Source organism: Telopea speciosissima, chromosome 9 (genome assembly GCF_018873765.1).
Source record: "Telopea speciosissima isolate NSW1024214 ecotype Mountain lineage chromosome 9, Tspe_v1, whole genome shotgun sequence".
Lineage (NCBI taxonomy): Eukaryota > Viridiplantae > Streptophyta > Magnoliopsida > Proteales > Proteaceae > Telopea > Telopea speciosissima.
The window spans coordinates 40,060,046-40,077,919 of NC_057924.1; the positions used below are offsets into that span (position 1 = coordinate 40,060,046).

The 17,874-nt window shown below is 40.7% G+C and overlaps 1 protein-coding gene across 1 annotated transcript in view; it reads right to left on the minus strand.

Annotated features, from left to right (window-relative positions):
• The window catches only part of LOC122638882 (callose synthase 7-like), a 115,160-nt gene that overhangs the window by 43,843 nt on the left and 53,443 nt on the right, over positions 1-17,874 (minus strand). The window contains exons 11-19 of the mRNA XM_043831734.1: positions 15,264-15,386; positions 15,056-15,173; positions 14,457-14,788; positions 14,309-14,361; positions 14,166-14,226; positions 13,816-13,897; positions 13,681-13,730; positions 13,502-13,588; positions 13,205-13,309 (exon numbers count right to left, since the gene is read on the minus strand). Of these exons, the coding sequence (XP_043687669.1) occupies positions 13,205-13,309; positions 13,502-13,588; positions 13,681-13,730; positions 13,816-13,897; positions 14,166-14,226; positions 14,309-14,361; positions 14,457-14,788; positions 15,056-15,173; positions 15,264-15,386 (1,011 nt within the window). The remainder of the gene's footprint in view (positions 1-13,204; positions 13,310-13,501; positions 13,589-13,680; positions 13,731-13,815; positions 13,898-14,165; positions 14,227-14,308; positions 14,362-14,456; positions 14,789-15,055; positions 15,174-15,263; positions 15,387-17,874) is intronic.

Consider the following 17,874-nt stretch of genomic DNA (forward strand, 5'->3'; position numbering starts at 1 on the left):
TCCTGATCTCCATCTATGGCATTGTCGGCTTGGCCATCCTCCACTTAGAACTTCTAGCCTTTTATTTCCTCAGTCAGTAAAAGATTGGGGGTGGTAAGGCACATGGTGGTCTCTACTTACTCGACACGAGCCAGACTGCCTTTCTTTCCTAGTTTTTAGTTTGCAAGAAGAAAAAAAAAAAAAAAGAGAAGAAAGTGGTGCAGCTGGTTGGATCCAGCCTATTCTTGAAATAAACAACTTGCACACATTCCCTTTCCAAAAAAGATCAATACACCAAGCACTACACTTCAATTTATTGGATTTGTTGCTAAAATATCGGTATTAAACCCGAAACTCTCGGTGAGTTACCAAGGAACCATGCATAGCACTGAATAGGGAGCTACTCGTGGCTGCTGGCACAGAGTTAGCCAATGCTTATTCCCCAGATCCACAGCTCCGGGATTAATGTGCTGTTTTTTATGCTGGAGTCATGAATCGCATCTTTGCACAATTAGTTTCTAATTAAACTTTTTTCCATGTTCCTCCTTTTAGTAGAAAGCGAAATAAGAACAATGAGAATCCTAGTAGTAGTTCCACGCTCCCTCTCGCCCCTTAAACCAACCATTCTCTTCTGCCAACTTCATCTCCAGCTCATCAGTAACATTCAACCACTTCTCCTGATCTCCATCTATAGCATTGTCGGCTTGGCCATCCTCCACTTACAACTTCAGCTTTTTTATTTCCCCAGTTAGTCAAAGATTGTAAAACGGATGAGTTTTTATGCGAGGCCTGTGTTTTGGCCAAACAAACTTGTTCCAGTTATTTTCCTTTGAATAAAAGAAGTGTTTCTCCCTTTGCTTTAGTTCATACTTATCTGTGGGTCCTTGCCCGCCATGCTTCCATTTCTGGCCATAGATGGTTTGTTTCCTTTATTGACTGCTTTACTCGGACCACTTGGGTATACATGATGCACAAAAGTGAGGTTTTTCACTGTTTTCAGCTATTTCATCGTATGGTTCAGACCCAATTCAATGCCACCTTGATCCAGATCCACAATCTGCTACACCATCTGGTAAGGATCCTTCTCTTGACTTACCTATTGCTGTTCGTAATGGCATCAGGTCCTATACCCAACATCCCATCTCCAATGTTGTTTCGTATGATTCTTTGTATTCTTCCTATCGTGCATTTGTGTCTTCTCTTTCCTCTGTTTCTATTCCTCAAAAGTGGCAGGAGGCGATTGTAGATTCAAAGTGGAAAACAGCCATGATGGAAGAGATGAAGGCCTTATCCAAAATGAGACGTGGGAGCTAGAGGTTCTTCCTCCAGGTAAGAAACCAGTCGGTTGTAAATGGGTGTTTGTTATCAAGTAGAAGATGGACGGGACAATAGATAGATACATAGTTGTCACGGAGGTTAGGTGACCCAAGGCGTTGGAGAGGGTAAAAAAGCAAGATGACAGCAAGCAGGCGACCAAGGCGTCCGCCTAGGTGATCTAGGCCCCCAAGTCGACCAAAGTGCCTAGATGCCTAGGCGGCGCCTTGAAAACTATGGATAGATACAAAGCCAGACTTGTGGCCAAGGGTTTTACTCAGACCTATGGGATCAACTATTAGGAGACATTTGCCCCAGTTGCAAATTGAATACTGTTCGGGTTTTACTGTTATATGTTGTAAATTTAGGTTGGGATTTGCAGCAATAGGACATAAAAAATGCCTTTCTCCATGGAGAACTAGAAGAAGAATTTTATATGGAGATTCCTCCAGGTTTTTCTTGTGACAAGACTCATGGGAAGGTTTGCAGGCTGAAGTAGGTGTTATATGGGCTGAAGCAATCTCCTCAGGCTTGGTTAGGCAGTTTCCATGAAGCAATGATCTCTGTAGGACACAAACATAGTAATGCTGATCACACCTTGTTCATCAAGCGAAATGGAGATAAGATCACTCTTCTTATAGTTTATGTTGATAACATAGTTGTGACTGGTAATGATGCAGATGAAGTTTCTTACTTGAAGACTTTCTTGGGACGAGAATTTGAAATAAAAGATCTAGGATAGCTAAGTTATTTCCTTGGGATTGAAGTTGCCAGTTCTCCCAAAAGAAGTATGTTGTAGACCTACTCTCAGAGACTGGTTTGTTAGGATGTCATCCTTGTGATAATCCTTTGGAAGCTACTACTCATCTGTAGGAGAAGGATGGTGATCCGGTTGATAAGGGTTGATATCAATGCTTAGTGGGAAAATTGATTTATCTCTCCCACACCAGACCGGACATTGGATTTGTAGTAAGTTTGGTCAGTCAGTTCATGCATGATCCCTACTCCACTCATATGGCTGTTGTTCTTCGTATTCTCCATTACTTGAAGTCAGCTCCAGGAAAAGGGATTCTCTTGTCTCTGCAAAATCATCTTCGTATTGAGGCTTACACTGATGCTGACTAGAGTGGTACACTGATGCTGATTGGGCTGGTTCAGTTTCTAACAGACGATCCACGTCTGATTATTGTACCTTTGTAGGTGGTAATTTGGTTACATGGAGGAGTAAAAAACAACCAGTGGTAGCTAGATCTAGCGTTGAGGTAGAATTTTGAGCCATGGCTCATGGGGTGTGTGAACTCATATGGCTGAGGCGGTTGATTCAAGAGTTGGGATTTGACACCGAGGGACCTATGCGGATTTATTGTGATAACAAAGTTGCTATAAGTATTGCCCATAATCCTGTGCAACACGACCGAACGAAGCACATTGAGGTTGATAGGAACTTCATTAAAGAAAAGTTGGATTCTGGTTGCATTTGTACTTCCTTTGTGAAGACAGGTGATCAAGTGGCAGATATCTTTAACAAATGTCTCATTCGTAACCAGTTCAGTACCCTCTTATGCAAGTTAGGAGTGCATGACTTTATTCTCCAGCCTGAGGGGGGTGTTAGAGTTTATGTTATAAAGGGTACTTTTGTAATTGGCTAGTTATAAGCATGGTTCAAAATCTCGCGATATTTCGCCAAAATATCGCTTAATTTCGTATATCTTGAGCTTACCGAGATGCGAAATCAGGTCGAAATGAAAAAATACCATATTTTGTCAATATCTTGTGAGATATCGATGATATCGACGATATCTCGATATCTCACGAGATATCGAGTCGATATCTCGTGAGATATCGACGAAATATGGTATTTTGGCTTAAAGTGTCACGTGAAGGGGGGCTTTAATACAATATTTCGCAGATTTTGGTCCATATTTCGACCAAGAGCTGCATTTGCTAAGGAATTTCAGTCTTCTGCCTATTCTTCCACTCTTCCAAGCTCTCATCCAACACTCTAGCCATTATTCAAGCACATTGTTGTCGGATTTTCGCCGGTAAACTCATCGGAGGGTCATCTAAGCTCATCATCCAAGCCTTTTTCCACTATTTAAGGTAAATTCTATTTCTCTAAAACTATTTTTTTGAAAAGACTATGTACAAATTTTGTTGGATGGTGATGATATTAATATCTGTTAGACACCGGAGGCCGATCTATAGCCTCACGGTGTCGAAATTTTTTTTCCATATGTTTTTTATTTTTTTTTATTTTCTGGTTTTAAAAATTCATTTTCCTACAATTAAAATAGGAAATAATTAGGGGTAATATGACTTAGATGGTAATGAATTAAATATATGTTAGACACCAATGGCCGATCTACGAACCGACTGGACATTGGTGTGCCCCATCTTTTGACGCACATACCACTCCATTGGCATCGGATTATGGTGCATCACAACCTTACGGTGGATATGGATATGGATCATCATCATATGGGCAGTTTAGTGGGGTAGGGGACTATGACTACCAGTCCCAGTCCCAGGGACATACTGGATCATCTTTTGTAGATAACATCTTTGCATATCCTAGCGGACCTAGCTACCAACCTCACCAGCCATACATGCAGCCAATGCCATCGCCTCTTGCGCCGGCGCCAACATCATATCACAGTGGATCATCTTCTTCACGGACTGGATCGATTGGTAACCCTAGCTTATATCCTAGGATAGGTTACCTACAGTATGTTGATGATTCCATTTACGTGACACTTGTGGATGACTACACTCGTTTCTTCTCCGATTCTATACCGTGGTCCACATATGTCCTTCAAACAGAGAGCAATGGACGTCGACTCCAGCGAGGCATGAGTGGGATTGATCCAGGGAGGCACAACAACTACTATTAGCAGTTTAGCACTTGTAATTTGTAACTTAAGTTGTGATTTCATTGATCTATGAACTTGTGAGTTGTGACTTACGAGTTGTGAGTCTTGTGACTTACTGACTTTGACACTTAGTGTATTGCCTTTAAGGCTTTAAGCGAGTTATTGAATATTATGGAGTTTATGAGAATCATGGTACTCATCAATGTGTATTGGCTTTAACTTGATATGTGATGAAGTCAAATACTATTATTAAATATTAACTGCCTAATCTATGTGTATTTAATTATTTATACATTAGGGTCGGCGACCGTATGTCAATCAAGGGTGCAAGCCCAAAACACCAATTTGAATTCACATTTTTACAATTTTATGGTTTAAATGTGTTTATTAAGCTTAAATAAGGCTGTCCATGAAGTTTCAGGCCTAGATATGGCCAAATACCCCCCGAGATGGACCCCCGAAATATTGCAGAAAAAATGCAATATTTCGGTCATATTTTGCGATATTTCGGGTATCTCGGATATCTCGGTAGGCCCGAGATACCACGAAATATTAAACCTTGGTTATAAGTCATATTAAATTGTACTTTCTATCTTTTGTTCTTATTTCCTTTTACCTCCTTAGGGAGTCATATGTAATTTCAAGAATGTTAATGACGAAAATAGGTGAGTGGAGAAGTCTCTGTCTTACAATCGATTTTCTCCTAACTCTCTTCTTCTTCTTTCCCTTGCTGTGGATCTTGTTCTATTGCTTGAATCTATCCATTCATAGATTTTAACTCAAACATCTTCATGGGTTTGCTGCCTCTATTCTCCCCCTGAACCGAAGGATCAACACCAATAGACTCCCCTTCAACAAGAGGATCGGTTTCAGCTGGAGGAGTCAAGGACTCATCAACTAAGGTGTCAAAAGGAAAAATCAGCACATCTTCACTAGTACTAGACTCCCCCTCAAGAGGTGATGACCGCGAGTAATAGGCCTTGGTCTCCTGAAAACCACATCCATTGTGACCAGCAGGTGGCGAGACGGAGGATGGTAACATTTGTAACCCTTCTGAGTGGGCGAATAACCAAGAAAAATGCAGCGAAGCCCATGAGGATAAAATTTCCATTTCTGATGGTGATTTCTGGCGAAACACACACAGCCGAACATTTTAGGTGGGATAATGAAAGTAGTGTTACCTTGAAGAGCCTCTAAAGGAGAGCTACCACCTAAAACACGAGATGGCATACGATTGATTAAATAGGCAGCTGTGAGAATAGCGTCACTCTAGTACATTGAGGATACATTCATTTCATACATCAACGACCAAGCCACTTCCAACAAATGGAGGTTTTTCCTTTCGGCAACCCCATTCTGGGCAGGCGTGTCAACACAACTTGTTTGATGAATGATACCTTGGTTTGCCAAATAAGACTAAAATGTACCATCCATGTACTCCGTGCCATTATTACTCCGAAGAGACTTCACTTTGGCATCAAATTGAGTCTTGATCATGTTGTGCTGCCCATTGTATAGACCTCATGTTGAACGATATGGGGAAGATCAAATAGGTACATTATTGTGGAAAAGGCAAGACAAATGACCAATTTTGTATACAACCATAGGTTTGCATTAAACCTCTTGAGTGAGAAGTGTGGGGGTGACTTGGTGAGGCCGGACATAACTAGATTCGCCATCAACTACATTGCACTCAAGAGTATTGAGACCAAGAAGTTCGGACTTAGAGCTATGTTTGCTTCTGAAGAATGGTTTGACTGGAACGGGTCCAATACCCAAGGTGGTAGGGAAGCACATGCTACCATTCATCAGATGACTTTTGGACAAAGCTGCATAAAGTGGTACAAATTTTGGACCCAATGGTCAAGGTCTTGCATATAGTTGACTCTGCTTTCAAGGGGCCAACCATGCCACATTTGTACGCTGCCATAGACTTGATGAATGAAAGTGTGTACACTGCGAATCCACGAGATAGCAAACACATCCTCAAAATTATGAAGGATCGCTGGGAAAATCAACTTATGCATCTGCTACATAAGGCTGGTGAGTATTTTTTTTTATGCAATTGCATCTTTTAAAGTTAATTGAAAGATATATTACTAACTAGTAAGGCATTGACAGTATGTAATGTGAATTTTAGCATACTATTTGAACCCCAAATAAGTTAGATTTTAGGTTTAGTTAGAAGAGAAGAACAAGGTGAGAGAGAGGAGAAGAGATGAGAGGAAGAAGGAGACCAAGAGAGAGTGTTACGGTTGAACCTCTTGTGTGTTGGAGATTCTCCACACTCTATATTACTTGAATAGAACTACAGAGTTATTACATCCACCTCCCTAGGGAGGTACAAGGTAAATAAGACAAACAAGATAAAAATACAAAACAAGGCAACTAGTTCACAGCCTAGTTCCCAAACTACCCCTGTTACATAGTTACTAATAACTCTAACACTCCCCCTCAAGTTGGAGAATATATATCATGCATTCCCAGCTTGCTTAGAAGAGAATTAAACTGAGGAGAGGCAAGGGCCTTGGTGAGGATGTCTGCCAACTGATCACCAGTCTTCACAAAAGGAGTACAAATGCAGCCAGAGTCTATCTTCTCCTTGATGAAGTGCCTATCAACCTCAATATGCTTAGTCCTGTCATGCTGAACAGGGTTGTGGGCAATACTGATGGCAGCGTTGTTGTCACAATAGAGTCTCATAGGGCCTCCAGTGTCAAATCCCAGTTCCTGAACAAGTCTTTTCAACCATATGAGTTCACACACTCCATGCACCATAGCTCTAAATTCTGCCTCTGCACTGGATCTGGCTACAACATGCTGTTTTTTGCTCCTCCATGGAACCAAATTACCTCCCACAAAGGTACAATAGCCAGAGGTAGATCTCCTGTCTGCAATAGAGCCAGCCCAATCTGCATCAGTGAATCCTTCCACTCTCCAATAATTGTGTCTGGCATACAACAGTCCTTTCCTTGGAGAAGATTTCAAATACCTAAGAATGCGATATACGGCATCCAAGTGGCTAATTTTGGGAGCATGCATAAATTGGCTCACCACTCCTACTGCATATGAAATATCTGGGCGTGTCATAGCAAGATAGATAAGCTTCCCAACAAGTCTTTGGTACTTTCCAGCATCAACCACAGAAGGACCACAATCTTCCCCTAGTTTGTGATTTTGCTCAATAGGAGAATTTGCTAGTTTGCAACCTAACATCCCTGTCTCTGTCAACAAATCAAGAACAAACTTCCGTTGATTTATGTTGATTCCTTTCTTAGTCCTTGATACTTCAATCCCTAAGAAGTACTTCAAGGGACCTAGATCTTTGATCCCAAACTGTTGTGCCAAGTAGCTTTTCAGTGTACCAATCTAAGCTATATGATCTCCTGTGACCACAATATCATCCACATAGACAATGAGAGCAGTGATGGTACCATCGCCCCGCTTGGTAAAGAGTGTGTGATCAGCTTGGCTTTGAGAATATCCATTCTTTAGGATGGCCTGTCGGAAGCGTTCAAACCATGCATTAGGTGACTGTTTGAGACCATATAGTGCCTTCTTGAGGAGACACACTTTCCCTTCAACTGAAGGCATTTTGAAGCCTGGTGGGGGCTGCATGTACACTTCCTCTTCCAAGTCACCATGGAGAAAGGCATTCTTCACATCTAACTGATATAATGGCCAATCTTGGCAGCCAGTGATAAAAGAACTCTTATAGAGTTATGCTTAGCTACAGGGGAAAACGTCTCCTGATAGTCAATCCCATAGACTTGACTGTACCCCTTGGCAACCAACCTTGCCTTGTATCTCTCCACAGTACCATCAGACTTGTACTTGATTGTATAGACCCATCTGCATCCAACTGGGACACGTCCTTTAGGTAGATCCACCAACTGCCAAGTATCATTTTTCTCAAGAGCCATCATCTCCTCAGACATAGCTTGTCTCCACTTTAGGTCAAGCATAGCATCACTGACATTCCAGGGATTCTGGGAATAAAGGCTGTAGAGAGAGCAGTGGTAAAGGCAATACTTGTAGGAGAAAGAGCATCATAGGAAACAAATTGAGTTATAGGATTAGTACAAGCTCTTTTCCCTTTTCTAACAGCAATAGGAAGATCTAAATCACATAGAGAAGAAGGGAAGTCACCTGACTGAGAAGGATGAGTCTCAAGGTGTGGATCTGGATCCAAAGAGGACTCTTGGTAGGTCTTTTTTCTCTCATTATGCACGCCTTCACCTCTCTTGTAGGTAATATGGTAATCCTTCTCCTTATCAGTACCACTATCAACCACTAAATCTGTATTCACATTCACATCCACAACCCTGTGCTTTCCAATGTCAAGTGTAAAGGGAGATATGGGTAGAGGATAAAGGAAATCAGCAGCCTGTTCACTTCCACAATTCCCCCCCTGAAGAGGATGCTGAGAGGGGGCAAAGAAAGGGACAGATTCAAGGAAGGTGACATCCTTTGAAATAAAACACCAACGAGAAGAAGGATGATAACATTTGTAACCCTTGGAAGTAGAAGAGTATCCAAGGAAGAGACACTTGAGAGCCTTGGGATCAAGTTTAGTACGGGCAGATTTGTTTACATGCACATAACAAACACACCCAAAGATTTTAGGAGGAAGAGAGAAAGCAGAAGCCTTGGGGGATAAGATGTCCTAGGGAGATTTGAAATCAAGAAGTTTGGTAGGCATGCGATTGATGAGGAAAGAGGCAGAGAGAAGAGTAGTGGACCAAAAAGTCTTGGGGACATACATGCCAAACAAGAGACTACGGGTGACCTCCAATAAATGGTGATTCTTCCTCTCAGCAACCCCATTTTGTTGGGGGGGGGGTCAACACACGCTAGCTGATGGAGAATGCCATTAGCAGTAAAGAAGGTTTGGAGACCACCAAACATGTATTCCCCCCCTTTGTCGGATCGAACAACTTTGATCCGAGTGTCAAACTGAGTCAGAATCATCTGATAAAAAGCTTTAAATGCATCACAAACATCACTTTTATGCTTCATAAGAACAGTCCAAGTGGCATGAGAAAAATCATCAACAAAGGACATAAAGTAACGATAGCCAAATAAAGAGGTAGTGGGAGAAGGTCCCCAAACATCAGTGTGCACAATATGAAAAGGAGCAGTGGTTCTATTACCATGATATGGATAAGAGGAACGACAATGTTTGGTAAACATACATGGTTCACATTGAAAAACATGAGAAGAAGCGACAGAAGAAAATAAGTGAGGCAATTGTTTCCTCATTACAACAAAAGACGGATGGCCTAGACGGCGATGCCACAACATAATAGACTCCATAGAACTACTATCATCACGTCCACATACATAGGACCGAGCTGTGGGCAAAAAAGGCTAAAAAAAGTAAAGTCCTTGCTCCTCACGTCCACTACCAATAATCCTCTTCGTCACCAAATCCTGAAAAAGACAATAAGAAGGAAAAAATGTGACACAGCAGTTTAAAGATTTTGTCAAATGACTCACAGAGAGAAGATTAAGGGTAAGATTAGGTACATGAAGAACAGATGTAAGAGAAATAGATGAGGTAAAAGGGATACTGCCCTTACCAAAAATGGAGGAAAGGGAGTCATCGGCTACCCGGACCTTATCCTTACCGGAGCAAATGGTATAGGAATCATAATAATGGGACGTACCAGTCATGTGGTTGGTGGTACCAGAGTCAATGACCCAAGACTGGGCTGCAGTAGAGGCTGAGGTAGAGACCTGCAGAGTAGAGGATGAAGAAGAGCTAGCTACTGTGGGTGTAGAAGGTATGCTCAACTGTGACATGACCCTACAGAACACTGCATCAGCCAAAGTAGAGTCATCCTGCGTAGCATCTGTTTCTGCCACAACAGAGTGGGCACCTCGAGCTCCCCCGTGACTACCACTACGAGTGCCACCGCGTGTACCAGGAGGACGGCCATGAAGAGTCCAACATCTATCCTTAGTGTGCCTAGATCTCCCATAATGGTCGCATTTAAATCTATCTCTGCCACCACCACTAGTACCACCTGTCTCCACTGCTCTGTCCTCCCCATAAGTAAGCCCCTGGCCTCTTACCACCACTATGTGTGTCCCGGAATGAGGAGGAATTGAGAGCTGATCTCTCAAGGGATGATGCTGGAGCAGGTGCCATAGCTGCACGCCGAGTCTCCTCACTTTGCAAATAGCTGCAAACCTCATCAAGAGATGGAAGAGGAGACCTGCCCAAAATTTGGAGCTTGATGGGTTCATACTCTGGATTCAGCCCACCAAGAAGAGTGAAGACACGCTCCTTTTCAAGAGCACGATATTCTTTGGCCTCATCCACTGGGTTGGTCAATTGGAGATCCCTGTAATGATCATACTCCTCCAACAGGCTAATATAGGCATTGTAGTACTCAGAAATAGTCTTGTCGCCCTGCTTCATTGCATTAATTTTTTGATGAAGGTGATAAACTTTGGCGGAGTCACCCACCCTGTCAAATGTCTGGGCGACACTGTCCCAAATAGCCTTGGCAGTTTCCTTTCTCATAAATCTTCGCCCAATCTCGGGCTTCATGGAGAAGATAAGCCATGTCATGACTGTGGAATTTTCGGTCTCCCATTTCTCATAAGTAGGGGAACCAAGAGCTGGAGCAGTAATGGTGCCAGTAATATACCCAAGTTTCCCTTTGCTCCGAAGGGAAAGCTTCACTGAGTGGGACCAATCCAAATAATTGGTGTTGTCTAATTTTACAATGGAGATCTGTGGGTGTGAGTTCTCAAAGACAAACTGTGGAGCAGCTGGAGTAGGTTGTGATTCAGCCATGCCAAGCCCAGAGACATCAGAATCAGGCATCTTGTGGGGATAAAAGAGGCACTTAACCATACACAAGGAAGTCCAAACAAAGTGGGGAGTACACACTCAACCCAAATGAAGATTCCAATCTCAAGAGATAAATTCCAGCAGCAGAAAAAACAGAGGAAAAACTGAACAGAACTTCACCCAATCATTTTTAAACAAAAACATCCACTCATACAAGTTGTAAGACCTTTAACAAGGTATGCATACATACTTTTAAGCCAAGAGAAGAGTCCACGATGCTTCAAATGCAAGAAAAAAAGACAATAGCAGTCACAGTCGATACCTGGGCAGGAACAAAGAGACCACGAAAAAGAGCAAAGCCCCAGCAAGAGAGCCCTTCAGCTAGGAGATACACAAGGGGCTTGAAAAGCACACTTGTACGATTCTAACAAGCCATTCCAAGCTCCAAACCCATGCCAAGAGAAGGAAATATAAGAGCTGCAACCCTGAGATGGCAGAAAAATCTGGGCAGAACAGAAGCTCACGAAACTGAGCTATGTTCAAAGGAACTCAGCAACCATCAAAGGAGGACCCAGGAGGCATGAAGAGGACTTAAAAACGATCTCAGTAAGCTGCTCCATGGTCCAAATACATGCTGAAATGCAGGTGAAACAAGGCCTGCAACAGAGGACTGGCGGAAGCCCTAGCAGGTCTTTGGTTGTCTTCAAAAACCAAACAAAACTTCAAGGCAGCTCAAATAACTTCATCCAACATTGAAACAGGTTGTGTAGAACCTTTCTCATACCATCCCAACAAAACCTTTTTACATATGGTCCTTCTCCTTGGAATTTCTTGAGTTTTCGGATTCCAAAGAGAGGAAAAAAAAATGAGAAGCAAAAAAGGGTAATACGACTCTCAAACCCTGTGGTGGCTCTGATACCAAGTTAGATTTTAGGTTTAGTTAGAAGAGAAGAACAAGGTGAGAGAGAGGAGAAGAGATGAGAGGAAGAAGGAGACCAAGAGAGAGTGTCACGGTTGAACCTCTTGTGTGTTGGAGAGACATCTCCACACTTTATATTACTTGAATAGAACTAAAGAGTTATTACATCCACCTCCCTAGGGAGGTACAAGGTAAAAAGGACAAACAAGATAAACATACAAAACAAGGCATCTAGTTCACAGCCTAGTTCCCAAACTACCCCTGTTACATAGTTACTAACAACTCTAACAAAATACCATTATAGTCATAGGCTTGGGTTGAATACTAGTCTTATTGAAGCAATGCAAAAAGTAGTTGCCAAGTTGGAGCCAGACAGTAAATTACAAGCTATCTACAACACTGAGGTGAGTCTTATAATTCATTTGGAATTATCTCAGTAAATAGTATTGAGTCATTACTAATTTTAAATATTTTCCAAATGAGTATAGATGAAGAGTTTTAGGGATGCGTTGGGGAGTTTTGGAACCGATGCTGCAGAGCAAGGCCGGACACGCAGTGATGCTGGTACTCATTACTCAATTCAATAACTTATTCTTTAAATTACGTATGTATTAAAACCAGTGAAATGAATTTAACATGTCTTTTGTTGTAATGCAGCTGAATGATGGGTGTTGTATGGGGGTACAATAGAGAATTTAAGAAAAATAGCTATTAAGGTCCTCTCCCAGACATGTTCCAGATCTGGCTATGAACGGAATTGGAGTGCATTTTCTCTCATCCACTCTAAGAGGTGAAACAAATTGGGTTCCCAACGTCTATCTGATTTGGTGTATGTGCATTACAATTTAAGGCTGAAGATGCAACACATACGCATGGGACAAGAGGGTATCAGGAAAAATATCGATCTCGCCAACATTTTCCAGGTGGATTCAGATGATGAAGATCCTATTGTGGATTGGGCGAAGGATAGAGGTGAGCCAGTGTTGGATCAGGCTGTAGATAGGCCTGATCCCTGTTTCCTTCATTTTCCTCTTTGTCTCTCCATTCACTACCATGCTTTTTCTAAAGCTGATTAATCACAATTCACAACTCAGTTTAAATTTTGTTTGCATTCAGGATGGATACGATCCCTACCAACCTATCCCCACCCCTACATTGCATTGCCAAGTAAACAGATCTCAAGAAAAAAATTCATAGAGTTGTTATGGAATTTTGCAATTTAAATCTGATTGATAGTTTACACATATTGAGTAGTGAAATATATTAATATGTATGATAAATGATCCAAGACTGTGTATCTCATATAAATACTCGTACCGAGTGGTTCCTTTTGACATCCTTGATTGGCAGTGGCACAAGACGTTTAGTGAAAGCTCCTGGCACAGAATTAAATCTTGAGCGCAACATCCCAAGAGTACGTATCTAAAGAAAAGCAAAAAAACATAAATGATGGCCAGCATGATACATTATTTCTCACAACTATCAATCAAGTTTATTTCTCCCTATTGAACTAAATATCAGTGGCCTTCGGAAGATTTACTAAGAAGAATTTGGAACAATTTCTGTAACATGTTTCCTAATGGTACTGAAGCAGACTGCTAGTTTGCCACTAACCTCACCCAAATGGCTGAAGGCTCCATGGATACCACCAAATATGGTGGAGAAAATAGCATACCATATCTGCGCATCCATTAAATACACCTACATGCAAACAATATAATATGAAGATTGAAACTTACAATCTAAAGATGGTCCAAATGTCATTTCTCGAAAATTTGTCTGGAGTTTCTTACCAGAACAATTGGTGCCCATATGGAAATAACAACACCAATATTATACCTTACTGCATCAGTTTCAGTATATTAGGATAGGCAAAAGCCACTCAAGAAAAGTGAAACAAGCTAGTGACAGAGTTAACAAAATTTAACCATTAGGAAAAAACTCATGCCACGTGTAAGTAGTAACTTTCAACCCCATGATCAGCTTTGTAGGTCCAATTAATGGTAATATCTGCATGCAGAAAGTGTACCATTAGAGTTCAAAAAATTTGATAGCTGCAAAGAATATTTGTAAAATCAGTAACTTTGTAATTGCAAAAATTAGAAGCTTGGAACAAAAGATAAACCAAAACATTCAAAAGATGTTTAACACAGGAAATATGTTTTCTTTAATTTTCAATATAGGCCAAAAAATATATTTATTCACAATATTAATAGACAAAACATGGTAATTACTAATCTGAATCCTAAGAATAGACAATTGCGGGAAACAAAATCACCTCAACATAGTAGCTGAATGCTAACTTGCTGATTAGCAGAAGGATCCAAAACAGAGTATATCTAAGCAAATGAAATGTTTCCCTGTCAGCAAAACAAAAGGCATTATCTTCAACACTGAACTTGTCCTTTTCTTGCGTCTTACCTGAGTAGTGAGAACAAGTTCTCATGCATGCCCCTTCCAACATACAGTTTTGGCTGCAAAAAACCAAAGTAGGGTAAAGAAAAACACCAGTCAAATAAAGGAAAAGACAGGAAATAAACACTAATTAAAAGACAAAGCATAGACTTGCCTGAGCCCACCACATAATAAGTACTATAATGTGCCAATTTGAACGCTCCAATTGACTCCGTAATGGTGGTAGAATGAATAGCAATGCAGCCAATATATTGGGCATCATAAAAATTGCAACGGCAAAGTTAAAGAAAGACTGGCTTTGCCAATTACCTGCCCAATCACTAAAGTACCTGACAAGTCCTGTCGGATTCTGCACAGAGCTGGAATAGCCTATGGGAAGGATTACTACCCATACAGCTGCAGCCGCGAATTTCAGGAGATACCGAATAATTTGGGTATATTTCAAGCTTCCCCAAGCTCTACAACTAAGAATTATATCCAGAGTAGCTGCATTACATAGAAGGTACAAAGGATAAGATAACGGCAGAGAATGCTAAAGAAACCACTATCCAATGACAGATGGCAGTTCTAGGCCCCCATTATAGTAAAACAGCTAAAGAGATGCATGAAGCAAAAAAAGATACAGCTATGAGCTCAAGTTTAGAGTCTACAGTATACATTAGGCATATGTGAACAATGCATTCCCGTTTTAACAAGAATATCATAATGACCGCAGAAATATTAAAGAAGTTAAAAGAGATTCAGACACTACACCTTGCAAGAAATTCAGTATAGAATAGGTGATAAAAATGCTCATAACTTTTCTAAACACATCCGCATCAAAAAGAGCTGTGAGTGATCCTCCATTGCTCCATGCAACTATTACCATAGCCTGAAGACCAAATGAAAGTATTACTATAGTTGTATTCCATACAAAGGCAAAGTCAAACTTTTACTTCAATGAATCTATAACTGAACATACCTGGAAAGACAATATAAAGTATACCCACATTCGGTCAAAACTTCTATAAAGATGCCAGAATGTTCGGACTTCAACAAAATTTGTCTTGGGCTTTCTCTTTCCAGCAGTGACATTGTTAGGTCGCTGCCCGAAACAAACAAGCATGAAATTAAAAATGTCTCTTAAAGTGCATATAACTTCCATGGTAGAAGCAGAAAGTTACACCTCAAACCAAATAAAAAGAATGAAAGGAAGTTGAAAAAGCTAAAATGTAGGATCACATCCTAGAATCGCAAACCGACATAACATTCTAGTGATAACTCAATAAATTATTGTTTTTAAGGGATTTCTGAGCACTCAAACCATGTCTGATCATCCCCTAAATCATTAAGTGTAGAACCCCTTAAAAAGACATTTACTTTTCAGCAGGACGGCCATTTATTCAGTCTCTGCAGCAGGACGGCTCAAAAAATGACGATTAATGTGTCTCCCCTTCTTCCCAATATAAAATCCTTGATCTTTCAAAGTTGATGTGAAATCCAGTGTAAATTTGAACTTTGGAACACTTGTGTGATTTCAGGTTCTAGTTCAGTGTCTATGGTTGCTTCGATGCTGTTGGCTGCATCAGTGGAGGATGCAGATCAATTCTCTGACTCACCTATGGAGGATTCCGGGGAGTCATCATAGCAAGCCATTCTTGACTCTGAGGGTTCGACAGGCTGCCTGCATCTGAGCTACGTGTGTCAGACATGCTTGGATGCACAAATGCAGAAACTCTGTATTGCATAGCTTGAGTGGTAAGTATTATATTGTTCCTATAAGCTTATATGTAGTTCATTTGTTTAATTTATGTATTAGGGGCAGAATGGTAATTTACCCTTATTGGACCCACCTCCCAGTAAGGGATTCAGCTTCCCATAGTCTACCTCAGCTGGATCCCTATTGGTGTCATATGACATAACCTGTATGACTTAGATATAGGCTGATTAAGTAATTAAATTCTATAAAAATCAGATTTGGAAAATGTTTCTTTAAAACTAATTTTAAGTTAGACTAAGGCATACATGCCTTAGTTAGACTTTACTATATAAACTATACTTAGTTTTACATTTCATTCCTACCAAAACTAAGACCAAAATCGTTTCAGCATTGAGAGCTCTAGAGAAAAAGAAGAGAAAAGGAAGAAAAGAGAAGGAAGAAGGGAAGGAGAAGAAGAGGACTTAGAGGCCAAGGCTTAGAGATTGATCTTAGAATTGAAAGGAGGGGCTGACATCACCAATTATACCTTCAAATTCAGGCAGGCTTTAAATCTGATTGCTGTAATGGTTCATATCCTCTCTTCCTCCTTCAATTTTTCCTTTAGGGTTTAGGTTTATAGAACCCTAGCATAGAATTCAATCAATTATTGGTAAATCCCAAAATTAATGAGTGATTTTGAGTTTAATTAACCCAATACCACTTACCCATCTTAGATTAACCCAAAAACCTGAAATTGGGTCCATGCATTTGGAGCAAAAGCCCCAATTCTGACTGAGCAGCCAGATGGAGTTGCAAGCTCCATGGCGGACGTCCGGCCCTCTGGCAGTCTGCATCCGGCTGCCCCTTTTGATGTGTTTGTTGGACTGATTCCTTAGGGTTTGACCTAGACTACTACCCTAACTGATATATGATGTTTCCATGTCTATTTAGGACTGGTTTACTCCATTTTTGGTGAGGATTACTTGAACTTTTGGGTTTCTATTTGACTAGTATTATCAATTATCTCAGGTAAGGGAATTTGACCTTAATTTTGGTGTGTTTGTGAAATTAATTGCTGTTTTGTTAAGTATGCCATATCATGCATCATTCCTACAACTCTATTCATATAGTTTATTAACTTTTATTTCTTTGCATTAGATGTGCATGATTTAGGATGCATCTGCATATTGCATTGCACATATTATTGTTCTTGGAAATGTATGGTTTATGATGATGTTACTGGACAGCTTATAATATTACTCTTATAGAAACATATGCCATCATATTAGACTACATATGGTTAGGACTAGCATAAACCCAGTACTATGGCCCTTACCAACAGGGGAGAGGTGTTGGATAACCCGTGGTAGGTCCGAAGGGATGATTCCGGAATGCCATTCACTGTCCCATTTCCGAAGAACATTACAGGAATGGGAACAAACAGTAGAGTTAGTTACTGAGGGTTCGTTAGCGCCAGATGTTTGATGCCGGAGCTGCCGAGTCTCCACCGTAGTAGAATGGTTTCGCTCGGGTGGCCGACGTCTGGTTATGTGTTTCTGGGACCGAGACTATCATTCTATTACAGTAGTACTTATACATTATGAGACCTAGTATCCATGTTAGGAGCATCTTTAACTTAGGTCATACATCATGGACTATCTGCATATGCTTGCATGTGGTAAGGTGGTTGGTGGTCTATATGTACTCAAAGTGGTGTTTTGCGTTTGCACCCTTGATTGACAGTATACGGTTAGACCCTAATGCATAAATAGTTAAATACACATTGTATAAGTACTCAAAGACATAATAACAAATTAAAACAAAGTAATGAATAAAAAATAAAGTCCAATGTAGCCTTTAGTTTAAACTTTGAATTCAAAAATTCATAAGTGCA